Source organism: Prunus dulcis, chromosome 2 (genome assembly GCF_902201215.1).
Source record: "Prunus dulcis chromosome 2, ALMONDv2, whole genome shotgun sequence".
Classification (NCBI taxonomy): domain Eukaryota; kingdom Viridiplantae; phylum Streptophyta; class Magnoliopsida; order Rosales; family Rosaceae; genus Prunus; species Prunus dulcis.
The window spans coordinates 25,807,795-25,834,166 of record NC_047651.1 but is presented as its reverse complement, the minus strand read 5'-3'; the positions used below and the strand labels follow the sequence as shown (position 1 = coordinate 25,834,166).

Sequence of the window (26,372 nt, the reverse complement as noted above, 5' to 3'; positions counted from 1 at the left end):
AATGCTCAACTCACCAGAAAATCAGCCTATATTATTATTATTATTATTATTATTATTATTATTATTTCCTCTACTCTTCTTCATGGAATGGAACACAAACATGACACTAGGGAGACTGGTTGCTTAGCCTCCTTTGAAGATGAACAATGCACGTGATAACCCTCGCCACGCCCGCGCGGCCAGGCCACTTCTTCTTTTTTGGGCTGTCTCTTCTAAGCCCAATTCAGCCCGCCTGCCTTCCCACTACCCAGTACCAGCCCATTCAATATGGGCCCACCAAAACAAACTCCACCACTAAATGTCAATTCTGACTGAGCTGAGGAGTGAAAAAGAAATGAAAGAAACACCCAATATTCTAATTCCTCCCCAATTTACTTTCTTCTTTCTTTTCCTTTTTTGTTTTTGTTTCATAAAATAAAATAAAATAAAAATAAAAATAAAAATTCAGGTTCATTTTAGTCTTTGCAGAAAAGAAAGAAAAACGCTACCTTTGTTTCTGATTTTTATTTCTTTCTCTCACACGTCACGCGGGTGGTTGTTTCTCTCTCTAAATATCGATCAACCCAACCCCAATCGATCCGTCAAATCATAACTCAGCTGATTTCTCTTTCTTATTAGTCGATGAGCTCGTGAAGTTCACAATCACTTCGACACCCACACAGACACAGAGAGAAAGAAAGGAAGAAAGAGATCGAGCTTTTCTTTTTCTCTTGTTCAAGTATTTTGCTTGCCGTCATGGGTCAAGCTTTTCGGAAGCTCTTCGATACCTTCTTCGGAAACACTGAGATGAGAGTACTCCCTCTCTCCCTCTCTCTCTCTGTTTTTTTTTTCTTTTTTTTTCTTTTTTTTTTTTGGGTACCAATTTTGTAGCATTTTCATTCTTTTCCCTTTTCTGTGGTTTGACAATTGTAGCTGCCGGGATATGTAGGGCTCATGTCGTAATGGTTTCTTTCTTGCCTTTCTTTTAACTTTTACTGGTTAAAATTTTCAATTGCTCTTTTGAATATTGTGATATATAGGAGGCCGGACTTCATATTGTCATTATAATCATATGCATATTTAATATCGTTTTCTGAATTTGCTCACCTCTCTCTTGCCTCTTTCGTTTTTTTTAACTCTCTTTCATTATCAGTTATTGGGGGACAGTGCAATTCCAGCATATTTACCATTTGATTCTCAAATTCTCAGTGATTATATAATATTGTATGATCACATTAATACCTTACCCTCCCAAATAAGTTTTATAGGTTTCTACTTACCTGTAATGGAAAAGTGATGGAAAAGTGGCTTATTCATTAAATTCTAAATACTTGACTTCTTGCTTCTTCTTTTTGTTCTTCTGTTGCTTACCTTTAATTTAAGAGCATGATATTTACTTCACTTTCCTTATTTGCCATTTTCATTTGCGGTGGTGCCATAGGTTGTAATGCTTGGCCTCGACGCAGCTGGTAAAACAACCATCCTTTACAAGCTGCACATTGGAGAAGTTTTGTCAACTGTGCCTACCATAGGTGGGCGTCTCTCATATCTACAATTGGACTTGTAGTATTATAAGTTGTTTAGATTTTTATTTTAAGGCATTTCTTTGTCTCAACAGGTTTCAATGTGGAGAAAGTTCAGTATAAGAATGTCATGTTCACTGTTTGGGATGTTGGTGGACAAGAGAAACTAAGGCCACTCTGGAGGCATTACTTCAATAACACGGACGGACTGGTAATCGAACTTTCTCTAGTCTTGTTCTACTGGATTCTGGTTCTCGAATGTTGCTAGTCAGTTGTCCCTCTTTTAGTTTCTTTCCTGTTTGTGCCTTATCATATATATAATTTTTTTTTTCCATATGCAGATTTACGTGGTTGATTCCTTGGACAGAGAGAGAATCGGAAGAGCCAAGGAAGAATTTCAGGTTGTATATTAAGAAATGAATACAGTTTATATACAAGTCTAAGTGATTGTTTCTCACTTATCTATGTTTATTCTTTCAGGCCATCATCAGTGATCCATTTATGCTCAACAGTGTCATCTTAGTGTTTGCTAATAAACAGGATATGGTATGCCACAGCATTAGTTTCTGATCCATATATTGCGTGAATGATCTAAATTTCATGATTTCAATGAACATAAGAATGTGGATGTTGGTGGCCAACATAAGATTCTCTCACTGGTTAGTCTCCAAATTACAGGATAAGACAGGGAATTATTGCCTTTTCTAGTTTGCTGTTGTGATGACTTACATATTGGGTTAGGAATTTGGAACTTAGGATATCTGGATTTATGGGATGTAATGAGATGTAATCCTTAAAGTATGAGATCCAATCAGAATGCTTAAATTACATTTTCATTCCTCCATGTGAAGTAAACACGGGAGTAATCCGTAATAGGAATTCAACTCCCTATTTTGATTCCGATTACGGATTAGTAAACAAGCCATAAATGGTCACAAGATGTCAGATATTGCGGCACATGGCTACTGACCGGTGTCTTTAAGGAAAAATAAAGTATTTGCATTCCATCTAAGTACTGTTTAGTCTTTTTCATTTGCTTTTGGAGCTGGCCAAATTCTTTTGGTTACAATGGGAATTGAACCTAGGAACCCCTCATTCGATCCTACCCATGCCACTTGAGCCAAGACTCATTGGTGATAACTTTAGTGATCCCCTATCAGATCTCATGGCTTATTTCTTATGGGAAAGTTTTATTCATTCCAAGTACCCAGCATACGCATGATTGTGCAATGTTGGTTCCTTAGCATCTTGGTGTGATTTATTTATCAGCCGCCAATATAACTTGGTGTGATTTGTGTTTTCTCGTTTTCCGATCCAGAAAGGAGCTATGTCGCCAATGGAAGTATGTGAAGGACTAGGCCTCTTTGATCTCAAGAACAGAAAATGGCACATACAAGGGACTTGTGCCCTTAAAGGTGATGGCCTTTATGAGGGCTTGGATTGGTTAGCTAACACACTGAAAGAGATGAGAGCTGCTGGATACTCTTCAGTGGGCACCTCATCATTCTAATACTCGAGGTTGAGACTTTTTACCTGCTTATGTCTTACCAACTAAATGGCAGGCCGTTTAATTATGTTTGTTCTTTGTCTCTTCTGCAGGTTTATTAGGATTCTTGGGGCTGGTCATTTGATAATGCTGAAGAGTTGGTTATTTGTGCATCCAAATCTCCCGGACTGTAATCAGCTTTTTCTTTTCCTTTTGAGTTTTTCTAAAGATGGTGAAGTTTAATCAGTGCTTACTCCAAGACTTCACATTCAGACATGTCACTTAATCCAATGTATATTGAAGAACAGCAGATGAGCAGGTTGTGAAATTGATGAATATTTGCTGAAGATTATGTATGATTTGGATGTCTCTTGAAAATTTCTTTTGCGTATTTGTAGATGATTGACCCCAAGTGTATTTTAGATTTTAATCCACATGCAAGTTTCTTCTGCTCCACGAGCCACAGGTGCCCACTTCTTGGGGTGGATTGAAAACCGTATCTAAATTTACCAATAGGGTGTTAGTTGGAATGGCCTAGGCCTTTGGTGTGCTTTCAAATGGTGCTGGGTTCAAGTCTTGTGGCACCCCGTGTGTGAGTTTTCCACCTCTACTTCCTAACTTTGGCAACCAAAAAACAGTGTCTAAATTTTAAACTCTGTTGGCGTTGATTAGCGTTTGAAAGATTAAGCTTAAATCTATTGGATGTTTGAGAACATCTTTTTATTTTTTATGTTTACCCGAAAAAGCTGCTGAAAAATAATATAAAAAAAGCTATGGTTGTATTTCTTTTGAGCCCATTTGTAGCTCACCACGAAAATTTGAGAGAAGAAAAAGATATGCAAAGCAGCTGAAGGGACCCAATTCCACGTGTCAGCGTTTAATACAAGCGCAAGAGAGACTTATCTTTTTAACGGCTAGGCCAACCCACGCCCACCGTCGAATTATGTAACGGTCACTTGTCTCCCTTGACGGAGAATTAGAAAGAGAGCACTTGGCTGTTGGCGGTTGGCTGACCACACATTTACAATTACTTATATGTGTGTGTGTTTTTGGCGATATATATATATATATAAAGAGATTTCTCAAATAAATTATTTGAGAGACATTCTTTAGGATTCCTTACTCTTTTTTTTTCAATAATTCAAACTATTTATTTTTTAAGTCTACATTCATGGATCATCTTCGCAAAAAAATTAGACAAATTGGAAACTGTTTCGATATTCAATTATGTCGTACAAAATCAATTAGCACAGTATTTCAAGAAAGTACTAAAATTTTAATAATTGAATTAAGTGGTTAAATTTAATTTAATAATTTAATTGAGTTGTCAAATGATATCGGATTCAAATGATTTTTTTTAATAAAGATGATCTTTGAATGAGTATCTATAAAATAGACTTTATATTAGTAAAACACAATACAGAGTAGGCCCTACAACGATGTCCCACAAATAAACTTATTTAATAGATCTCTCTGCATATGTGGGTGTTTGTTTGTTTGAATCTTTATTTATTTTATTTTTAAAATGATAATAATTTGGTGATATTATTTATTTATTTTAGTTTTTTTTTTTTTTTTTTCATTTGGCGTTCGCTCGCATTATTAAGTTAACTACCACATGATCCACAAACCAAGCAAAGCTCCTGATGAGCCATGACATGCCAAAGCTCCTCCACCAACACCAACACCATGTTAGCCCACAAGTTTCACCGTCTCCATCTCCGCAGCTACCCCAAATTCCGAGGTGTTTTGGACCAAATTGCACCCAACTTGGCAGTCTCATCGTCCCTCAGCTCCGTCTTCACCTCTGCCAACGTCATCGCCGCTGCGGCTGCTGCCTCCGGCTCTGGCTCTCTCCACGGGGCCGTCACCTCCACCATCACTCAGGTCGCCGTCACCGCCCTCGCCATCGCCTCCGGAGCTTGTCTTTCCACTAAAGTCGATTTCTTGTGGCCCAAAATGGAAGCACAGCCAGGTCAAGAAATTTGCGCTTTTGAACCCCGTGAATTCTGATAATAGCAATTACTTCATTTCATAGGAGGAGCTATGCTTAAACTTGATTCCTTTTTTAATGGTGCAGGTTCTGATGTAGTGGAGGGAGTAGACGTGACTGGATATCCCATATTTAATGATCCAAAGGTTTGCCATTTTTCATTATCTGCTTGCTTCAATACATACAAATACAATTTGATTATTGCTCTGCAATTCCACTAAAACAATGTGTGTGTGAACTGTGAAGGCAGGTGCAAAAGGCTATTGCATTTGCTAAGAAAGCTCACCACGGTCAGCTACGCAGAACAGGAGACCCTTATTTAGTCCACTGTATCCATACAGGAAGAATCCTAGCCATGCTGGTTCCCTCAAGTGGCCAACGAGTATGCATCTTTCTTATTTATCACCCCTTACTTTTACCAAATCAGCAAAACCCTTGTACTGCTGAAGAACAAATTTGCATTTCATTAATTCCATCAAAACTTAAAAGTTTGCTGCAGGCTGTTGAGACAGTTGTGGCCGGGATTCTCCATGATGTGGTTGATGATACGTGTGAAAGTTTCCCCCACATAGAAGAGGAGTTTGGTGATGATGTAGCTAGGCTGGTAGCTGGTGTTTCCAGGTTAAGTTACATAAATCAGGTATTAATATTATACGCCGGTTATGTAATCTGGTTTTCTTTTCTTGGTATTCTGCCTTCAACTGATGTCAAACGGTGACACATTCATCTGTGAAATGTGAGGGATAGGAAAGAATGGTGCAGATATTATTTCAATGAGAAAGTTATAGACATACAAATTCTAATCAACTGTTGCATTCTTGAAGCTTTTACGGAGACACCGCAGGATAAATTTGAACCAGGGCAGGCTTGGTCATGAGGAGGTAGGACTTATATTCTACATCATAATATAGAATCAGCCATGCTACAATTACTTGAAACCTGAGATGTAATAAGAAAGTAATGGAAAATTATATTATAAATACAATTAATCATTACTGAAGAATAATTTTAGATTTTTGTTATGTCTCAATCTTCATGTAATTTTATGTGTTTCTTAGTGCTCGCTTACACTTTAAATATCTAAGCATTATTACTTTTGTGCATAAGTATGACTTTTCATGTAGTGATCTTCCATTAAAGCAATTATGTGGATACGACGGGCACTTAGTTGTATCAAATTCAACTGAATGAAGCATAAGGTCATAATAAAAGATTAACTTGATGTGTTTTATTCTTAAAGATGATCATCATATGAGCACCAGTTTTTTGCTGCTTCAGTTTTCCATATCTCATGCTTGCATTCTTCATCTATCAGGCAAATAATTTACGAGTCATGCTCTTGGGCATGGTTGATGATCCACGTGTAGTGCTTATAAAGCTTGCAGATCGCCTTCACAATATGAGAACAATGTACTGACTCTAAACTTACATTGATATTATAAGTTTATATTGTTATCACTTTCTTTTAATTCCTCAATTTTGATTTCTTTTTTCAAGACTAGTTTTGACCCTGAAATGAGCACAAACACTAAATTGTAATGAAATATTTCTGCCTTCTCTTGAAGATTCTAAATAATATATAGACACAGAACCTGTTTATCCTATTATCCTTCAGTTATTGATTGCATGGAAATGTTAGTTGGGACATGGCCAACTAACAGAAACTTTTGTTGGTAACGTGGTACTATAAATAATGCCCCCTTAGCAACAAGTGCCCAACTTTAGCTGATAAAGATAATCATATTATTGTTTTGTTGGTTGCTTGGAATTTTCTTGTCTTCTTCACTATGAAGTTTTAGGCTCATAATACTAGCAGATGGGTTACGCTCCTAGATGAAACTTTTTTTTACAGTTATGCTCTCCCACTGACAAAGGCTCAAGCTGTTGCAAAAGAAACCTTGGTAATTTGGTGCTCACTAGCTTCCAGATTGGGTTTGTGGGCAATGAAAGCTGAACTGGAAGATCTGTGCTTTGCTGTTCTTCAGGTCTGCTCACAATCTTTCTGGTTGTCATAGAAGATCTAAATATCTGATAAAACTGCTTCTAATAAGTCAGTTGTGGGAATTTTGATACATTAAGCAAGAAAATCATAGTTTTAAGTTTTTCCTTGAAGAGTTGAAATCCAATAGCTTATTTTCTGAGTGTACAGAGACCCAAAAATGGAGATTAGATGATTACATCAAGAATAATTTTCAGACGTTGTGAAGAAACTAGTGCAGGAAACACATTAGTATGATGCTATTTGGGAGACAGGACTTAATTGACTGTGTAAGTAAAGAAAAGAGCAAAACAATGGACATTGTGGATATAGTTTCAATAAAGCATCTGGTAGTTTCTAAGCATTTTTTGGCTACTTAGAAAATGCAGTTGCGAAGCTTTAAGTACCTAAATTAAAGAAGAGGTGGAAATATGGTTCTATTCAAGGTTAATATGATATAATTTGGATGAACCTTATCCCATTGAGTGATTCAAGCTGTTTAATTAGTTGTACAAATGTCTGAACAGAAACATGCAGTGAATTTTGTTTTTATTAAATTTATTACTATTTGGCCATTACCAAAAACCAGTATGTTGTATTGCACCCAAATGTACCTTGCTATATGAGCATTTGTAGTTCCTTCTTCAATAGTATGTTCTAATCTTCCTTGTATAAGCAGCCTCAAATGTTTAAGAAAATGAGAGCTGATCTAGCATTGATGTGGAGCCATAGCAGCAAAGTAGGAAATTCAAAAAGAATATCCAGCTCGCTGCCCTTAAATGAAAAAAGCTCAATATCTGACAATGAAGGGTCCATAGCAGTTGATGAAGATGTCACAACCATGAAGGCAAGCATTTACAAGGATTTCTTTTTTTCTTTTTATGTTTCTGTCTGAATGCTGTATCCTGAAATTGTAGAAATCGACACTAAAAAGAATGAGGATTATAGTTCAAATTAAAGTCACTGCTTAGAAACTTCTGTTTTATATATTTTTCAGGATCTTTTGGAAGCTGTAGTGCCATTTGATGTATTGTTAGATCGGACTAAACGATCTAAATTTCTCAATACTCTAGGACAAGGTTTGGAGCCTCACACAAGACCAAAGGTTGTGCAAGATGCTGGAATTGCTTTAGCATCTTTGGTAATTTGTGAGGAGGCACTCGAGCAGGAGTTGATCATATCAACTTCGTATGTTCTTTCTTTCCACTTTTCCTTCGCTGCTTGCAGTTTTACAATTATATATACACACAAACAAACATATATGTCGTCATACAATTTTTATAATAGCCTTATTGTGTCAGTTGGTCAATGTTAAGTGTTCTCGCCGTGTTATGTTTTCAGTTATGTTCCAGGAATGGAAGTAACTTTATCCAGCCGTCTAAAAAGTTTGTATAGCATCTACACCAAGGTAATGCACTTCACAGTTTAATATGTTTGAGGGCTTCTGTGCTTGATTTGATGTTTATAGCAGTTATTTCAAGATAGGCCCTTGTGTAGTATTCCTTTGCAAGTTTTTGAAACATTACGTTTGTATCTGCACTTGTTTTAGATGAAGCGGAAAGATGTCAGCATCAATAAAGTTTATGATGCCCGTGCATTAAGGGTAGTCGTTGGAGACAAGAAAGGAACTTTGCATGGACCTGCCGTCCAGTGTTGCTACAATCTTCTCGACATTGTACACAAGTAAATCAAATTGCACTGATCTTCTATTTTTATATCACCCTCCTATTTCCTTACTTCCGTTTATTTATTTTGGGATCTAGGGTAAGCGATAGTTTGTGATAGATGTGACGGAATGGTAGTTTTATGCATTTATATGATGGCGTGTATGTTCAAATTTGGGTAACGTGAAACTCTTGCTGTCAGTAACTTAATGAATTGACTATTTTGCCACAAGTTTATCTGTAGCGCAACGTTCTTTTTCCAGACTCGGAAAGATAACAGACTGATTTCCAATAGAAGGGGACTGTATATATAAAATTATTGTAGGGGATCCCTCAATAGAAGGGGACTATATATATACATAGGCAGATTGACTTATATAATTTCTAATGTGCAGACATTGGACCCCGATTGATGGTGAGTTTGATGATTACATTATCAATCCAAAGCCCAGCGGCTATCAGGTCAGATTTTCCTGTTCATGATTCCATATTTTTGGAAGGTCCTTTTAAATGATTTCACTCCATTCTTCTCAATTTCTAATATCCCCAACTCTTGAGCCATTTTTGGACTGTTCCAACTGAATGTGATATAGGTTTTATATGTATTTTGTAATGTATATGTTTTGTAACTTTATCAGAGGGCACTTTTCATATCTTAACTGCAAATCCCCATCTGCAGTCTCTGCACACTGCTGTACAAGGTCCTGACAGATCACCTTTGGAAGTTCAAATACGAACACAGGTGCCAAACTTCTTCCAAATTTAAAGGAGATCAGAATTACTTGCTACCGTTTGTTTTTAAAGTTTAGCTGACACTCGTAAATTTCATTTCATATTATGCAGAGGATGCACGAGTATGCTGAACATGGACTTGCAGCACATTGGCTTTATAAAGAAACTGGAAACAAATTGTCTAACATAAATAACACAGATGAATCTGAAATAGATGCGTCATCCTTTTTCTCCACAAATATGGAGGACCAAAATTCTACAGTAGATGATTTGTTTCAGAAGTATAGTTTGTTGAAAATTGGGCATCCGGTCCTTAGAGTGCAAGGAAGTCATCTTCTTGCTGCTGTTATCATTAGGTATATAACTACTTGATGTCTAATTTGCATAAATTGCTCTAAGTACATGCCAATCACTAAGATTTGTGTTAAACTTGACATTGCAGAGTAGACAAAGATGGAAGTGAATTGCTCGTTGCAGTGAGCTTTGGACTGGCAGCTTCTGAAGCAGTAGCTGATAGAAAATCTCCTTTCCAAATAAAACGGTGGGAAGCCTATGCGAGGCTGTACAAGAAGGTTGGCTTGCTTTACTTCACATATTGATTCCATAGTGTAGTTAATCTAAAACTTCATTCATTGATTCCATAGTGTAGTTAATCTAAAGCTTCATTCATGGAAAGAGGTTGAAATCTAAAGATAGTTTGTCACTTGAAGTTGACCTGCCTCCAAGCTTTCTTAGTCTACAAATCATCATCATCCTTGCCTGTGTCCCCTTCCTTTCTTTATTTGCAGAGAAATTACAAAAAATTTCAAAGTATCTCCTAATTGAGTTCCATTATGCTCCTTCAAGTAACAAGTTACCCTATTTTCTTTGACTTCATATTTCCAGGTGACTGATGAGTGGTGGTGTGAACCAGGACACGGGGATTGGTGCACTTGCCTAGAGAAATATGCACTCTGTCGAGATGGTATGTACCACAAGGTATGTTTAACATTTACTTCCTGAGATCTCTAGGCCACACAGATGATCTCAAAATGAAATTGTAATTGTATGTTCAGAATTAGAGGGAAAATTCAAAAACATATATAGCAGCCTGAGAGACCCAGAGAGGGTATGAATGTCAACAATGTGAAATGATTCAGACTGAAGCATACAAGGACACCAGTAATCCACAATTAGGTTAAATACTGCTTCCTTGTGCAGCAAGACCAGTTTGGGCGATTGTTGCCAACCTTCATTCAGGTCATTGATTTGACGGATCAAGAAGAATCTGAATATTGGGCGGTTGTTTCTGCTGTTTTTGATGGAAGACAGCTTGATGATATTACATCGACACCAAGGTTTACCTCAGCTGCATCAACTTCCATGGAAACTAGCATCAATAACAAGGTTTGCCTGTGACCTTGCCCTTCTGAAGCCCATTTTGTTAATGACCAGTTTGTTGAAATTTTCTTGCTTAAATTTGCTTTGTGTTTGCTTTCGAGCATGATAGCCTTATTGCTTCATTCCATAGTTATGATCTGTTAATCATGGCTCCTAGATGACCTACTGCTGCAGTCATTGAATTGCATGGCTTGCTTGTAGTGTGATTTTGGATGTGGTAGTCTCTCTCTTAGTATTGCTAAATAGTAGACACACAAGACAGACAGGGCAAATGCTAATTAATTAATGCCTGCTTTCAAATTCAAGGTGCGGTTGTTAAGGACAATGCTACGGTGGGAAGAGCAGCTACGCTCAGAAGCAAGTCTTGGACAAGCAAAGCAAAGTGAAAAGTTTCAGGGCAGTCCTGCTTCTGTCGTCCTTGGGGAAGTGGTGATTATATGTTTGCCCAATGGTGACATCATGAGGTTGAGAACTGGCAGCACAGCTGCAGATGCTGCTAGAAGAGTAGGACTGGAGGGAAAACTGGTCTGGGTTAATGGTCAACTGGTCTTACCCAATACCAAACTCACAGATGGTGACGTGGTTGAAGTTAGAGCATAACAAGAAATTTGGAAAGAGGGAAGAAAGAAACTGTTATTTGAGTAGAGCCAAACAATTTTAATTTTTTGGTCTGCTATTGATTTCTTTCAGGATGAAATGGAACAGCTACTTACTGTACATATGACAAATTTTACGCCAAAAAAAGAAAGAAAAAATCTGGCTACTACGAGACAACATACTTGTTTTATCTTTTTAAAAATAAATTACCAAAGTTTTAAATTTTTAATTGAATGTTATTCTCTCCAATATATAAGTCGTTCTGATTTAATATAAAAAAAGCTAATCGTTCTGATAAATATGTATATTTCCATGAAAGTCATGCTGTTAAATATCAAACTTCCAAGGCTTTTCTTTTCTTGTTTGGTTCCAACACTCAAGTTTTGATCTTTACCCCATATAAAGCAATGCAATAATTCCATATTCTACCCATTTCCTTTTTTTTAGTATCGTCAATCCCCGGAGTTTCTCGAGTTGTTGCAAAATGATTTCTCCTTTAATAACAGAACAGCGAATTTGAACAAGTGCACACTAGGCCAAAGAAGGTTGGTTTAGTTTTCGCTACTGTTCTACTCACCCTTTCCGCTTTCAGTCCAAAAAAGACGGATTCCGACATAGGCGCATTAAGCGTGACGTTCTGAATTCAGAACATAAAAAATTGGAAAAGGCATTTATTTCAAAATGCAAAATCAAGCAAGCCAAGTATCAATGACCTGTGAGTTACAATGCAGCAGCAAAATTGTAAAAGCTACAGAAGCCAGCCAATAATTCTCGATGCAATGCTCCCTATTTTATAGTTACACCATTTAGGCATAAATATGAATAAGAATCTTCCCGAATCTATGTGACCAGGATCCACGCTTCCACTAATGCTGCTAACTTGATGGTTAACCAAGCCCAGTACCAGACTTAATGATCCAACCAAGTTGCTCATGTGAACCAATGAGCTTGTTGGATTAACGCCTCTCGACTACATCACTGGAATGCTAAGAATTATTGGTCTGCACTGAATTTGTTTCTGATGATCCAACTATATCTTCAAAAGCTTCTATGGCAATGGTCATATCATCATCAATATCAGCTTGTTCTACCTCTGCCATAACTTCATCCCTATCACCTACCATAGGTTCCACCCCATTCTGCACTGAATCAGAGTGAAGTTTAGGTTCTTCAGTTGCTTGCTTTGGTTCAGCTGAATTTTGCACCATGGGTTGTGGATATGGATCAGTTGAGACCGTCAGCATGGTTGTCACCAATAGATTCTACAAAAAAGAAAATGCAAGTTGTAAAGCTACAAATAAAAAGTTCAAGAAAATATAAACAATAAATATGTAAGTTGGAACTTAAGTAGACTACTTCAGTATTAGTTAAAATAAGGTTGGCATATATAAGCTTAAATCAAGAGTTTTCTTTGCCCAAACACTTAAGGGGAAGCATTAGAGCAGCTTTATATCATTCCAACTAAGGAAGAAACCCACTAAACTGATGGAAGATGAGTAAATGGTGGAGATAAAGTAACCATTTACATCCCCCCATTAAAGTTGCTCTTAGCAACATCAGATGCATTGGGATGGAAAACAGTGAATCAGGTTCTTCATTACTATACCTTTTCTAGTGCAAAAGCAAGCTTTGAGAGATTTGGATAGGTGGTTTGTGCATCCAAAAGGATCTGTTCAACAAAAATTTCAATACAAAATTACATCTCGTAAAGTGATACATATTATAACATAGCAAGGGAATAATAGTGCATTAACGTATCAGACAAGCAAAAAGATGCAAGCACTCATTAAAGGTCTGCAAACTACTCCTAAATTATAAAAACTACGTCCAATTGCCACCATTTTTGCAGTTACAAATGATAGGGAAACAAACTTCTAAGGAGAACAGAAGGGTGAAAAGAGGGGGCAAGAAGAGAATAGCAGTTTCAGCAAGGTACCTATTGTACTTGACCCCAAAAATAAATAAAAAAAATAAAAAAGGGTAACTGTTGTTAGACAAATTCAACCAAACTAATTCAATGCATGGAGCTTTGAAAAGTGTCGACAAAGGAATGAAAGACACAATCATAAAGAATACTGCAGAGAGGTAACGCATGACGCATAATATAAAGGTGAAGTGAACACCTCGCAAAGCCTCTGAAGTGTAAATGGAGGACCTTCGGTAAAACTATTAAGAGCTGCAGTGAAGAAACAAACTATAAGCAATTACCATTAAAAAATGGAACTGAAAATTCAATAAAACTGTAGACCCTAACACCATAAACTAAAATATAATTTCAGCTCCACGCCCTTAAGCTGATTTCATATATGATCAGGGGAATGAGAATACCTTCATCCAACCTCTTCACCAGTTCTGGGTACGTTTCTCCTAAAGAAGCAATTTGCTGCTCATCTGCCATTTTTCCCTCAGGATACTCCAACAGAACCTTCATAAATCAAGGAAGAAGAGCAATAGAGAGGGGGAAGAGAGTGAGAGAGACAGATAAATACCATAATCTTGGAACTAGAATGCAATTATGCACATCTATTAAGAGCACGCATGTGTGTGACAACCATAAATAGCGGAAGACCCGCATGCTGGCATACTTCCCCATACCTGCTTCAGCTGAAAGGATAGCATGCTTTTTAATTTGTCCCAATCATGCCTGTGAGATATAAATAAATAAATAAAGTTTAAATACCAAGCAAAAACAAATGGATTACGAATGTTACCTTTTTGTACATCATACATAGAGTAAACACAACACACACATACACGCACCAAGAATAATACATTAATATGCTACACACAAATGAGAGAATTTCACGCCTAAATAACAGCTTACCAAAATTTTCCGGTGGATGCAATAACTGCTAGTATGCCTCTAACTTCTTCTTCAGCAAGCTCATGCTTGGACTCCTTATATCTAAAATATCAAGTTCAATACAGCACTTTCTTAATATGAAATCAGAAACAAAAAATAAGTAACATGAAGGTGAATTTCCTTTTCTACGGTCTCAATTTTAAGGAGAAAATATTTACTGATCCCTAGAATATGTACATCACTGAAAAGCGTATTGACTAGATAGAAAGGCCCGTTAGTGCACAAAGCTTCACAAACAATGCATCACTGTGGTATAATATGTTGAAATAATTCAGTGTAGGGAAGCAGCCGAGTAGTCAGTGAGAGTAGCTCCCATTTACAACAATTAGGTAGTTGCATCACACAATAGACGGTTCATATACTTCCTTGTTATTAGAAAACGTGTAGGATATACAGTAAAATGTATAGGGAAAGAAGAGCGTACGCATTATTTAAACCATCAGGAACAATAGTCTCATGTTGATTATCAGCATCACTGGTAGAATTCATTGAGGGCTGTGAATTCTCATTTGATGGCATTTCCATTCAGATCCCTTAGCCTAGTTCTGATGATAAACGAGACATAAATGTAAGATCAACAATTATATTGAGTGCACAACTCAGAACCAATTTGGCCGCTGAAAAATAATACTCAATTCAATTTTCTCAAATTAATAAAGTTTAGGATTCCATTAGCCAGACCTAATAGCTGCGGCCTACTGATTTCACTTTCATTATTTTTCCCCCCTAAAAACAAGTAAACGACCTACGGCAAAAAAAAAAATTTGAAAATTTTGTGTTCTTCCACTCCGTTCGGTTTCGTGAAAATCAAGCAAGAAAACCCTAACTGGCATAAATCTTGAAGTTTGTGGGGGACCCAAAAGAAATGAAAAGAAGTTAGGAAATTTTGGAAACTAGTTTCGTCTATTTCGTTTATATAATCATGGCCGGGCGTTTTCCCGGCAACCAAACAGAAAAGGTGAGGTTGAGAAAGAGATATGGAGACGTTACCAAGCTTTGGGTTTCTTGAGAGCCCAAGGAATCGATTCGAATCTGTGTTTTGAGAGAGAGAGAGAGAGAGAGAGAGAGAGAGAGAGAGAGAGAAATAATAATAATCAAAAGAAGACAAAGTGGTGGGAGTAGAAGAAGTGAGAGATGGTGCCTGCGACTGCGAGTCTTCTTCGCAACAAAAATGGCCAAACGTGCAGAACGTCGTCTTAATTAGCTTCTTTGGGTGCGAGAGCTCGGAGAAGAGCAGCTAAAACGTCTCACAATTATGTGTCCTCCAATTTTATGTTGCCACGTGACGAAGAGTTGTAGCCTTGTAGGTAAAAGCAATTGGGCCGTCTCTCTTGTTTGTTTTTTCTCCACAAAACAAACGACACACAACACAGAACACAAACACAATAACTGCCTGCTCTTACTCTCAGCTGTCGAATGTATGAATACCTAACTGCTCTTAACCACTTGAGCTACAGCCTCCTCGCTATTTTCTTTTACTTATTGGGTGGGTTAAACTCCTCTCTTGCAATATATAAATATTATTATTATAGATGGACCACCAGTTTATTATAGGCCATTGACATCACAAAGGAGCAGGAAGGAGGAGACTACGAAGTCATAAATCACATTCCAAAGACCATCAACTTAAATATGTATATAATCTACGTATTAAAGAAAGAGAAATAAATAAATAAATAAAACCACCTAAGATACTGCCGGAAGGCAAATTGGCCTTTCATGGTGTCTTCCAACACGTTCTGACGACAACAACAATAATATACAGATTCATACTCCCTACAACTTCATTTCGCAAAACAAAGACAAAAGGATGTACATAGAGAATAAACAGCCATAATCCAAAGCAATGGCTCAGAGAAACACACACAAAAATTACAATTGGAAAAGGTGGTCGTACTACTAGCTAAAATTCGTGAAACTGAACCCTCGTGTCTGTCTGTCTGTCTTTCTGTCTGTCTACTCTTCTTAAAGAGACATTCATCCACGGCAGTGCCACCATCACCTGGAAGGAAGTTCTGATGCTTGACCACTAGGCGAAGGATTTGACGAATTGGAAGGGCCATTATCTTGAGACGGTGCACCGCCCCACTTCAGCTCTACATCAGACGGTTCAACTACATGCACTGAGCCATCAGTCATGCCGACTGCAATCTGGTTAGGCTCAGACGGATGAGCTGCTATAACCAAAGGATAGGTGGGGTTGCCGCTGCACAACATTTTACATCAGTTTGCAAATGTCAAACGAGGCTACAAGTCTTTATAGATAAGCCCAAAAGAAAAAAGCAGAAGATCAGAAAGAAAAAAAAAGTTCCCGTTCAATAAACAGCAAAATACTTTTCCGCCCACCTGAGAGAAAATGAAGGTATATACGCAGTAGGTGCTACTCGACATCTGAGTCTTAAGGTATCAGCATCAAAAACTCCAACAGCACCGTCACAAAAGGTAGCATAAACCAATAGACCATCGCATGAATATATTGCACTTGAGATGGGAGCGGCAAGTGCATCTTTTGGAGACCACTGCCATCGTAGATGCGAAAAAAAGAAGATAGGAAGAAAAAAGAAAAATCGTCAAATTAGAATAAAGATAATTAATTCAGTTTTACGATAGATGCAAATGTCTAAATAAGAAACTTAAATTTAATTTTATACAAGTCTTATAGATCAAACATTTCTAGACAGATAACTTTTATGTTAGTTCAACATTTTTCTGAGACAAGGACTGCCAGGTTAAGAACTTACTGAGCGCAAACAATCAAGCTTGCAATCATACACAGCAATTTGGCTTTCATGAGCAACCAACAGGTGTGTGTGATCATTATGAAACTGAACTTTTGTTTCTCCAACCAACGGGGATTGGCGACCAGCTGGTGCTTGTATAAACCTTGTTTTCTTTTTCTCCCATCCATCAATGCTCCACACGCATAACTGCAATCCAAGTCACCGACGTAAATAAAAATGTCATGCAATTAGATAAGAGGAATAGCATTGCCTAGTTTCTTTCAATTAAAGCAGTGGCTCTTCATAATGATCCAAAAAAATTTGTACTCGGTCATAGGAAAGCAATGCTTTAGCTTTAAGTGTATGAAACACCTCCATTCATATTATTATCCCCTTTAAATTAAGGCATTACATCCGCCTTCCCCAACAAAATAAAGCAAAAAGGAGAATCCACACCCAAAAAAACCAACTAGTTGTACAAGAAAACAAATACAATGAGCAGCAGCTTAACGTTCCTCTCGAGGATAGGAAAGAATTGCTATACTTGTTATAAAATCACTAACCTGGGTATCAGCACCTGAAGAAACCAGTACATTAAGACTTTGAGAAAATGCAAGGCCTGTAATCCGATTCTGATGACCCTTAAGTTTGGTTTTAACCTGCCAATCTCATCCAAGGTTTAGTTTATCAGATAACCAGACAAACAGGCAAAACCTCAAAAGACATCAAGCAACAAATACAGATAAAACTAAGAGACATGCTTTACCTCATCAACCCTAACATTATATATTAAAATAGTAGAATCCTCCATGCCAATAGCAATTATATTATTGTCTTGAGGATGAAATGCCAAAAAAGTGGCTGCGGGAGGGGGAGAAACAAATGTTGTCATGACCTGCAAAGTACGAGGTGGATTCGGTCAGCAAGATCATTAAAGGAGATTGCTTGAGTATATATGACAAAAGATGTACAAAAATGTGCTATAGAACTTTCTAGATGGTTCTAAAAGAGACAGCAATAACATACCTTAAACGTCATCATGTTGAACAGAGAGACTTTCCCACCAGATGCAGACATGACATAAGAATCATTTTTGGATAAAGCAATACACGCAGTAGATTCCTCAGCTGGTTTATTGTCATTCACATCATTAGTCATGAGAGTTCCATTGGGAGGCTGCCACAACTGTGGTGTAACATATGCAGTAGCCTGAAAACAAAACAAAACCACAAGGTAGAAATCTATAAGAAACACCAAATTTAAACAGGGAGAGATTCACTTGAGGAAAGACACAAGCCAGACCTTCCCTGATGGATTCCTTTCATTACGCTGCCATTTCCAAAGCTTGTGAACAGCATTGGAGGCGAGGGCTAACAGAGCCAGGCCATTGTTTGTGTACATTAGTCTCACAATCTGCAATTAGCAAATAATTTCTTCAATTATGATATTGTGGAGTCTGTAATGTAAGGAGTAAATGATCTAGTCCACTATAGCACATACATATTTGTTGATTAATTTGCACCAGTTTTAGAGGCAAAATCAACATACTTATGTTCTCTAACTGAATAAAATATATCTTTAAAAAAATCTGGTTTATTTTGGTATAAAAGAAAAAACTAAACCATAAAGTTCAGGACTTCTGTCTCATATTTTATGATTATAGGTGTTAATTAGGAATAGTCCTCTACACCTTTCCAGCAGTTGTAGAGTCAGGCAATCGCAAAGCTTTCATTTGAGAGGGATCCGCAATATCAGAAATTTTCCAGCTCTTAATCTTGTCTATATCCTCGGAAATCCGAGGTTTAACATCAACGAGCCTGCTGTTCTCCATAGTACCCTGCAGTAAAAAAAACCAATATAAACCAACAAAAACAGAGAGCATTAACAATTTCATGCTTCTTAAACTTACCAGATTACTGATAGACACAGCTGGTTGGATTCTATCAGGACGTTCCAGGGCTGGAGGAACAGCATTAGGAACATTCACAATGGGGCCTAGTGCATTAACAATCAGAGGCTGCTAGGAGAAAATTAAGCAACAAAACTTGACATGAGAACCTCACTGGCAAATAAAAATATAGACAATGAAGAAATTATGCCAGCATAAGTTATCAAATACAGCAAGCTTCATATTGATTACAAGAATGATGCCATCAAACATTTACCAAATATTGACTTAAGGACCACAGAACAAAAACTACCTTAGAGTTGATGGGCTCAGAAGTGCCTCGATTTTTCTCCATAGCCCTTCCCTCCAACATTCTAATCAAGCGCAAACCATCATTATTTGCTAAGATCTTAATACCACTGTCATTCGTTGTTACAGCCAACAGTGACCCTTCTTTGTTGAATCTCAGTCTAGGACTAGCCTGCAAAAATAAAAGGGGCAAACTAGTCTGACTTCTGCACTCTTCAATGGTATAGAAATAATGTAAAGGAGAGCACTACTGACAGGCAACCCGCCATCTGCATCAACTGCCGTCAACACATTGGTATTATCCATATCCCAGAACTTAATTTGAAATTCATCACCAGCAGCTAAGAATCGGTTCCTTGTTGTGTCAAACTGGACGACGTCTAAAGAGCGCTTCCTAAATCCAGAATATGTCCGTTTGATAGCCCCTTCACTCTCATTCCACTCCACCAGATGGGATTCACCTTCTTTACTTGTTCCGCATGAGAAGAGCCTGCATATACAACATGTATCCTCACTATGCATATGTATGTATTTTAGAAAGAAAATTAATGGCTTACAAGCTAAAAAGTTTTAAGGGAAAATTTCCAGAAAGGAACAGGATAAAAGGTTTAATGTTATACTTCGTCAGATAAAAGCTGCTTCATACGTAATGAAAAATCTTCCTTACAGTGATATATTAGTCAAATAATTCAATATCAGATTATAACCAGCATTAGACAAAAGGTATAATGGAGTACTTCTCCATTATCTGAACAAGATTTACCTGGTTCCATCTGCACTATATGACATCATGGTGCACCAAAGTCCAGGAGCATCATAGTCCACCCTTGATCCCAAGCAATCGTATAGCCAAGCTTTAATCTTCCCATCAATAGCAGTTGAAAAAATGAACTGATACAAGGAAAAGAGGCACTGGTCAGAAGGATGGGTGCTTATCTGATTTTTCCCAGCTTCAATTGTTGTGTGGATGAATGTCAGACTCCAATTACAAGTCAGCATATTAAAAAGATAAATTAGAGGAAAGCCGCTGATAAGCTTCTAGAGAATACATACCTGAATATTTTCCTTGTAATGAGGGCAAACTGAATACACAGGAGCTTCATGGCCTTCAAATGTATATTGTCGGCGTCCACCTGCAGCATCCCACACCTGTTGCAGAGAAATTTACAATCAGGGTGCCCGAATCTCTTCCAAGTATAAACCCACATCAATTCTTACAGCTAATACCTTAATCACTTTATCATCTCCACACGTAACAATACACAATTGCTTGTTGGGATGAGCGAATGCAATGTCATTAACCCCACCAACATGAGCATCAATCTAAAAAATGAGACAGATAGTCAATAACCAGTACCTAGTAATTTCACAGGGAGAAAGTTATACGAAGCACAAGCTTACCTCAAAATGTTGTCTCAGTTCTCCAGTTGGATTGTAAGTATATATCTGAACAATGTGCTTCGAAAATGCAACACCTGGGCAATGTAAAAGGCAGGCAGGTCATAAAAATGTAAAAGCAAAAATATACTAATCATTTGTCTCATTCAGTCAGGAGGGTACATACCAAGCATAAGTCCATCTGGCCCCCAAACACAACGATTCACTGATATTGCAGCATCATTCACCAAAGCTGTCTGAATCAGGATTGGTTTTAAAGTACAATCAGTTACTCTTCTAGATCATGATACTAAATTGTACCAAAATTTGGTATGAAGGTGTAAACTACCCTGGTCTTGGTGAAAATAACATAATACTTGACATTATGACCTTCCTTGAACAGGGGTTATGAGTTTATGATAGGGCCAACGGCATCATGTAGCCCATTACTGACTATATAGATAGACAACAGGAAACTAAGCATAACTCCTATGAAGTCATAACATACAATACCTGCAATGGCGTTGAGGCAGTTTGCATATCCCAAACCTTGAAAGGTTTATGTACCAGCCTTTCCCGGGACCCTACTTCCCAAAGACTGATGTCACCAACATTTGTCCCAACTACAAACCAAATAACCGGAAACTTCAGAAAAATGAACCAAAAAAATATTTAAAGACCAAATTATCTTCAAGTACAAACCTAGAAGAATAGTTTGTTGTTGTGGATGAAAGTCCATGCTCATTACGTTAGATCCTTGACTAAGGGTACGAACAACAGCCTTAGGAAGGTCATCTTGTGAGTAGACATTGGAATTATGCATCACACCAGAAAATGACACCTGCACGACCATGGTGAGGATGCGTATTTTTGTCATTGTTTTTACTTGAACAGTGGAGGGAGATCTTAGCACTTATTACAAGTGACAAACATGGTAAAGGAGCTTGACAAATAAATTGTTGCTCTTCATACCTCATCAGCTTGGCCAGTGCGAATACGCTTCATCAAGTGCTCCGAATCAGCTGATTGATAATCCATCCCTGTAACACCTGTAGGAGTCCTTGGGTGCTTCAAGAAAGCAGCTGTATAAAGCAAACATAATGGAGAAACATCTTATTTAAGATATTAAAAAGCTCTAGGGAACCAACAGAGAGCTAAAGCATTTAGAATCAAATATGAGCATGCTCACCTGCACTAGAAGGCTGCACGAGACCAGGAGGAGCTGCTGCCACAGCAGGGTGAGGCAATGAAGGATTAGTGCTAGACATCCAACCAGCAATAGCACCAGGAGATGGGGAGACAACAGGTTGGAATGGCTGCAGAATGATAAAGAATCAATCCAAGTATTGTTAGAAATTGTTGCAAATCTCTGTTATGCAGATGAATAGGAGGTGCAACTCACGCCATGGGCACCAATAGGAGGAAATGCGCCAGCCTTTGGAATTGGTCCTACAAGGGGACTGTTTGTCGGAGGAGGACGAGATCCATTAGCAGTTGGAGTGCAAGAATGATCCATAAATAGTGTTTTAATATCAGGGTTTGGACGGGGATTCTTGCAAAGCTGGTGCTGCCAATTGAGACTGAAAATTCAAATAGGGAAATAAGCTTCAAAAGAGCGACTCTAGTCAGAAGAAAATTCAATACCAGAAAGAAGTAAAAACATCGGGATCAGTTCTCTTATTAATAAGCATACAAGAAGGAATTATGGGACATCCAACAGTGGCAAAATGTCATGTATCAAACAAATGAATCAATTATTGATTAATAAGCTATTGCAAACGTATCCTAAAATCCAAAAGAGGCAAACTCGCAACAGGATTACCAGGCATCCAGTAGCTAACCAGAACCCTGTGTAAAAAAAGGTTATCGCTGGTTGACCACAAACTAGAACAAAAGAAGTAAAGATACGTAGCGAGAATTACCTCTGATTTATTAACGTCCGTAGACGTGAACTTTTGAAGGCTGGAAACGCAAGCTTATCGCGAAATAATGGGTTCGCCTCAATGAGCTTTTTAAGTTCTATAAGCATAATATTCCGAGCCGATTTTGTGTCTCCATACTTGGAAAGCTGCTCGTTTTGCCTGATGATTTGATACAAATAGAAAGAATATATGAGGGCCAATTCCAAGCGTACCTCCATATTAATAAAGAAGCAACAGAAGAAAACAAGCAGTACCTAAAGTTATCAAGAGTTAGCAACTGGGTGATCTCCTTGAAAAGTTCCTCATTAAATGATGCAAAAACCTTAAGGTCCTTCACAAGAATCTCAACAGCCTTCGCCCTATCCTGCCTGATAGAAGGAAACACAAAATCAAATTAAACTATCAAACTGCTGCATAAAGGCATATTGAGATCAAATTCTACAATGATCGGCTCAGCTTCCTTTCTTTATTTTGATAAAACAGCCTAGAAAACCATAACCATCATCAATTTCGTATGGAAAATTTGGTACAGTCAATGGATGACAAAATCAGCTTTCTGCATCAACTTCCGCATGTTCATGAATGTCGAAAGCATTAGTTTTGAACCTCACCTGTCAAGAGCTTCCAAATACTTCTGCTTCCTAATTTCAAAAAAAATCTTCATTGAATATCGGTTGTCTTCAACTTTAGTGAAGCCACACAAATAGCGCTCAACTTCATCCCACTCTCCAGCCTGAACTTGATCCTCAAAATGTTTCATATTGAAGAAAAATCCAGACTCTTGCTCAAGCCTAACGGTCCAGAAGAAGCACATCACACACAAAGCCACAGCAATAAAAATACATTTAAGCCCAATTTATCTTGCTCCAATTTTCTGCTGAGGAATGCAGGGAAGAAAAAGACAAAGGTAACCAATATAGTGCCACCAGTCAGCAAAATCAAAGGCTGGTTTAGAAAGGCGGTTTTGTTTTGCAAGCTTGGTATTGGCAATTTCAAACAGACAATACAAAAAGAACCAAAGATAGGCATAAATGTTTACAATCTTCTCTTCCCCGCAGTTTCCTCAGCAAAGCAAACAGAAAATGAGACAGAACAAAACAGTGTAGGCAAAACAAACTTACTTATGAACTGTTTCCTTGAACTTCTCTTCGTCTAAGAACTGCAATATCAAGAATACCAGTTCCCTACTTAACGAAGACATTGCCCCAGGTAATCCTAAGCGCTCCAGTGCAAAGATCGAAAGCTTAAATCAACTGCAATTTATTTGGGTTTTACCCGAACTACTTTCCGGATCCACAAAGACAGTGAAAATTTGAACGCCCAGAAACTATTTCTTCTTCACCTCGCTTCTGGTGCAAAGAATTTTTATTTCAAACCATTCAACAAGCACCTCCTTAAAACACCAAGTTACGCAGAGAACCCACAATCATCTAACCTTCTTGTCTGCCCAAGCAATGCCCCTCATCCCCAGACAAATTTCCAAATAGCAGAAAACCCACACAAAAAAAGGCACAAATACCCAAATAAAAACAACACCAGAAAACCTCTTGTTCAAGCAACCCACTTCACATAAACCCCAAATAAGCCTTAAATTTCAGCTTCTACAATAAAGATCCAGCATTTAGTACAAGTTGACATGTGAAGCATAAATTAAAGAGAGAGACCAGATTTTGGAGCTGGATTTGACAATATGTGGAATCTTTCTTCCTTCACATGACATGTAAATCAAGGTTGAGAAAATAACAGAGCCTTACTGAGTCACCAGAGGGGAGCAAAATGAAACATTTTTCTAGGGTTAGGGTTTCTTTCTGAAGCTCTTTTATTCCTCTTCTTCCTCTCTCTCTATGTGTGCGCGCTTTGCAGCTAAACTCTGCAACAACCCTTACTTTCTCTCTCTAAAATGTTTACTTTGTATGTGTCTCTTTCTCTTTTACATCTTTATATACTTTTTTCTCTCTCCAGGACAAAGACAAAGCTTGTGCTGTTTTGTGCTTTTGCTGGGGCACCTCTCTCTCTCAGTCTTTCCACTATTATTTTATTGTTTTCCATTTATGTTTATACATAGAACACGTAATCCCTCTCTCTCCATTATCTATTTCTCTCTCTACCTGATTTTCCTTACTCCCGATTGGACTCTAGCGACTAAACCACACTAGTCTGAGAGAGAGCTTGTACAGAAGAAAACCCTAGGCGAGGCGAGCGAGGTGGAAATGATAGAGTGTGAGAGGGTCCACCCTTGTATTGCCTGAGCTCATCTTCTCATTGGTCAATGGGTCCTATTTATTTTAGGAACTCTTGTGTGTGGGGCTTGGCAAGCATGACCTTTAACGGTAACATTAGATACGTGGGATTGATGGATTTTACTTGTTTTTTTGTCCAAAGCAATGAGAGAGACTCGTATCCGAAAGAGGCTCATTAGGTCGGCAGTCATCATTCGTTTTCTTCCACTTCCACTTCCACTTCTGCCCCCCGTTCACTTTAATTCAACACTCTATTCAAAAGACTCGTCAAAAACATAAACATAAACAAAATTTTAAAAGCACCTTCATTTTATTTTTATTCTTATTTTGTCAGAAAAGCCCCTTCATTTTCAACGTCCTTTTTTCATTGAGTTTCAATTTCCAAAATAAATTTTAATTTTGAAAATATATATAGCATTTTCTTATATAAAATTTAAAGTAATTAATTTTCTTTTATATCAAAACCATAGTTTAAGTATTTTAAATTATCTCATATATGTAGAGAGAGGTTCAAACTTGGATACATATGGTAGGCATATTGTGCTAACTAACTAGCTTCACATATATATACGCATTCAATCTTTAATATAACTTCAATAGTAAAGCACATATATTATTTGAAAGGAAAACAAAAAACAAAAAGGAACGGTTTAGAGCCCATTTTACATAAAACTAAGTTTGGACCACATTCTATATAAAACCGACTAAAATTTGTTAATTTCCGTGTAAAGAATTGTTATTATTTATTATCTAAACACTACATTTCCTCTATTTAACTCAAGGTGTACTCTTGTTATTCTTCTTAACATTTGACAAGTGTTCACAGGTATAATCATAATTAACTTTTTATTTTGTATTTATGGAACTATGGTTATGCCCATAAACACATTTCAAGTATTAAAAATAAGGGTTATTTGCAGCAATGGTCCCTCAACTATACCCGTAGTTGCATTTGGATCACTGAACTCAATTATTAGTTGCAGAGGTCACTCAATTGGATGTTGTGTTGCTGCATTGGTCCTTCCATCAAACTCTGTTAAATTTTCTGTCAAAAGTGAGGATGAAATTCATCCACAACCCTCTCCTTCATCCACAACCCTCCATTGTCGCAACCCAATCCTTGCTTAAATTTCAAGCTTGAAATTGTTATTAAAACTCAAGAAAGCCCTGGAGAAGAGGGAGGATTGTGGAGGAGAGGGAGGGTTGTGGATGAATTTCCAAACTCACCCTCACTTTTGGCAACAAATTTAACAGGGTTTGACGGAATGACCAATGGTACAACACAACAGTTAATTGAGTGACCTCTGCAACTAATAATTGAGTTCAGTAACCCAAATACAATTACGGGTATAATTAAAGAATCATAGCTAAAAATAACCCTAAAAAAAATAATAATAATACAACTTGAATTAAAATGATGAACAAAATGCTCATATTATATATTTCGGTGCTTTGCGAGATCATTCATGACATGCCAAAAGAGTCAATGTTAAATGAATGGACATGTCATTGTTGTATACCAAAATTAATATACATGTCATCTTTTGGAAAAAGGACAGATGTCGTGTTGCACAAATGAAATGAGGGTTCGGAAACTTACAAAACCTGTGTCACGTGTTGCTTAGCGCCCATTTCCAGCTCAGTTTTTAGCATATGCAACTACTTTTGCTTTTTTCTTTTTCATCTTTTTCTCCGGAATATCAGGCCACACACGAAATGGA

General features: G+C 37.5%; 4 protein-coding genes across 9 annotated transcripts; 2 read left to right on the top strand and 2 right to left on the bottom strand.

Moving 5' to 3' along the window:
- The first annotated feature begins 424 nt into the window (after positions 1-424).
- Positions 425-3,438, top strand: LOC117617837 (ADP-ribosylation factor 1-like 2). Its single transcript, XM_034347417.1, has 7 exons — positions 425-792; positions 1,421-1,511; positions 1,598-1,713; positions 1,844-1,903; positions 1,983-2,048; positions 2,821-3,020; positions 3,102-3,438. Exons 1-6 carry the CDS (start codon positions 736-738, stop codon positions 3,010-3,012), a joined length of 582 nt encoding a protein of 193 aa, XP_034203308.1. The 5' UTR covers positions 425-735; the 3' UTR covers positions 3,013-3,020; positions 3,102-3,438.
- A 1,170-nt stretch (positions 3,439-4,608) lies between these two features.
- On the top strand, positions 4,609-11,561 carry LOC117617835 (probable GTP diphosphokinase RSH2, chloroplastic). 5 transcript variants are annotated; one of them, XR_004584439.1, is made up of 18 exons: positions 4,609-4,963; positions 5,069-5,127; positions 5,232-5,363; positions 5,481-5,621; positions 5,806-5,862; positions 6,297-6,391; positions 6,834-6,966; positions 7,639-7,806; positions 7,957-8,147; positions 8,301-8,367; positions 8,509-8,642; positions 9,019-9,085; positions 9,303-9,365; positions 9,467-9,711; positions 9,798-9,927; positions 10,241-10,319; positions 10,556-10,741; positions 11,042-11,299. XR_004584439.1 is itself a non-coding variant. In XM_034347412.1 (18 exons), exons 1-18 carry the CDS (start codon positions 4,642-4,644, stop codon positions 11,333-11,335), a joined length of 2,577 nt encoding a protein of 858 aa, XP_034203303.1. In that variant the 5' UTR covers positions 4,609-4,641; the 3' UTR covers positions 11,336-11,561. The 5 variants fall into 5 exon arrangements, 4 of the variants coding, with proteins under 4 accessions (XP_034203303.1, XP_034203305.1, XP_034203306.1 ...); XM_034347412.1 differs by having other exon boundaries at positions 10,241-10,333; positions 11,042-11,561; XM_034347413.1 differs by having other exon boundaries at positions 4,630-4,963; positions 5,228-5,363; positions 10,241-10,333; positions 11,042-11,561.
- Positions 11,562-11,974: 413 nt separating this feature from the next.
- On the bottom strand, positions 11,975-15,487 carry LOC117620183 (serine/threonine-protein phosphatase 4 regulatory subunit 2-B). Of its 2 annotated transcripts, none has more exons than XM_034350320.1 (8): positions 15,337-15,487; positions 14,620-14,740; positions 14,157-14,237; positions 13,928-13,976; positions 13,661-13,757; positions 13,456-13,508; positions 12,939-13,001; positions 11,975-12,594 (listed from the first exon to the last, which is right to left on the bottom strand). In XM_034350320.1, exons 2-8 carry the CDS (start codon positions 14,718-14,720, stop codon positions 12,319-12,321), a joined length of 720 nt encoding a protein of 239 aa, XP_034206211.1. In that variant the 5' UTR covers positions 14,721-14,740; positions 15,337-15,487; the 3' UTR covers positions 11,975-12,318. The 2 variants fall into 2 exon arrangements, with proteins under 2 accessions (XP_034206211.1, XP_034206210.1); XM_034350319.1 differs by having other exon boundaries at positions 15,186-15,485.
- Positions 15,488-15,799: 312 nt separating this feature from the next.
- Positions 15,800-24,570, bottom strand: LOC117617582 (protein TOPLESS-RELATED PROTEIN 2-like). The gene is made up of 25 exons (XM_034347014.1): positions 23,533-24,570; positions 23,023-23,202; positions 22,666-22,779; positions 22,412-22,570; positions 21,892-22,069; positions 21,679-21,805; positions 21,462-21,571; positions 21,192-21,330; positions 21,003-21,112; positions 20,677-20,746; positions 20,514-20,587; positions 20,340-20,435; positions 20,166-20,261; positions 19,876-20,003; positions 19,368-19,602; positions 19,117-19,284; positions 18,825-18,932; positions 18,606-18,752; positions 18,218-18,328; positions 17,942-18,124; positions 17,682-17,810; positions 17,479-17,574; positions 16,937-17,122; positions 16,542-16,714; positions 15,800-16,401 (listed from the first exon to the last, which is right to left on the bottom strand). The coding sequence occupies exons 1-25, from the start codon at positions 23,610-23,612 to the stop codon at positions 16,194-16,196; spliced, it is 3,405 nt and encodes a 1,134-aa protein (XP_034202905.1). The 5' UTR covers positions 23,613-24,570; the 3' UTR covers positions 15,800-16,193.
- Between the last annotated feature and the right edge of the window lie 1,802 nt (positions 24,571-26,372).

Excerpts from the sequence above, each read along its gene's own strand:
- LOC117617837 (XM_034347417.1), top strand. The coding sequence starts at position 736 with ATGGGTCAAGCTTTTCGGAAGCTCTTCGATACCTTCTTCGGAAACACT. Across the intron at positions 1,714-1,843 it reads TCAATAACACGGACGGACTG|ATTTACGTGGTTGATTCCTT; the intron begins GTAATCGAACTT and ends TTCCATATGCAG. Across the intron at positions 2,049-2,820 it reads TTGCTAATAAACAGGATATG|AAAGGAGCTATGTCGCCAAT; the intron begins GTATGCCACAGC and ends TTTCCGATCCAG.
- LOC117617835 (XM_034347412.1), top strand. The coding sequence starts at position 4,642 with ATGACATGCCAAAGCTCCTCCACCAACACCAACACCATGTTAGCCCAC. Across the intron at positions 8,643-9,018 it reads CTTCTCGACATTGTACACAA|ACATTGGACCCCGATTGATG; the intron begins GTAAATCAAATT and ends TCTAATGTGCAG. Across the intron at positions 10,334-10,555 it reads GAGATGGTATGTACCACAAG|CAAGACCAGTTTGGGCGATT; the intron begins GTATGTTTAACA and ends TTCCTTGTGCAG.
- LOC117620183 (XM_034350320.1), bottom strand. The coding sequence starts at position 14,720 with ATGGAAATGCCATCAAATGAGAATTCACAGCCCTCAATGAATTCTACC. Across the intron at positions 14,238-14,619 it reads CCTGATGGTTTAAATAATGC|ATATAAGGAGTCCAAGCATG; the intron begins GTACGCTCTTCT and ends TTGATATTTTAG. Across the intron at positions 13,002-13,455 it reads CACTTCAGAGGCTTTGCGAG|ATCCTTTTGGATGCACAAAC; the intron begins GTGTTCACTTCA and ends TTTGTTGAACAG.
- LOC117617582 (XM_034347014.1), bottom strand. The coding sequence starts at position 23,612 with ATGTCTTCGTTAAGTAGGGAACTGGTATTCTTGATATTGCAGTTCTTA. Across the intron at positions 22,571-22,665 it reads CTAACTCTTGATAACTTTAG|GCAAAACGAGCAGCTTTCCA; the intron begins GTACTGCTTGTT and ends TCAAATCATCAG. Across the intron at positions 21,113-21,191 it reads ACAACAAACTATTCTTCTAG|TTGGGACAAATGTTGGTGAC; the intron begins GTTTGTACTTGA and ends TTTGGTTTGTAG.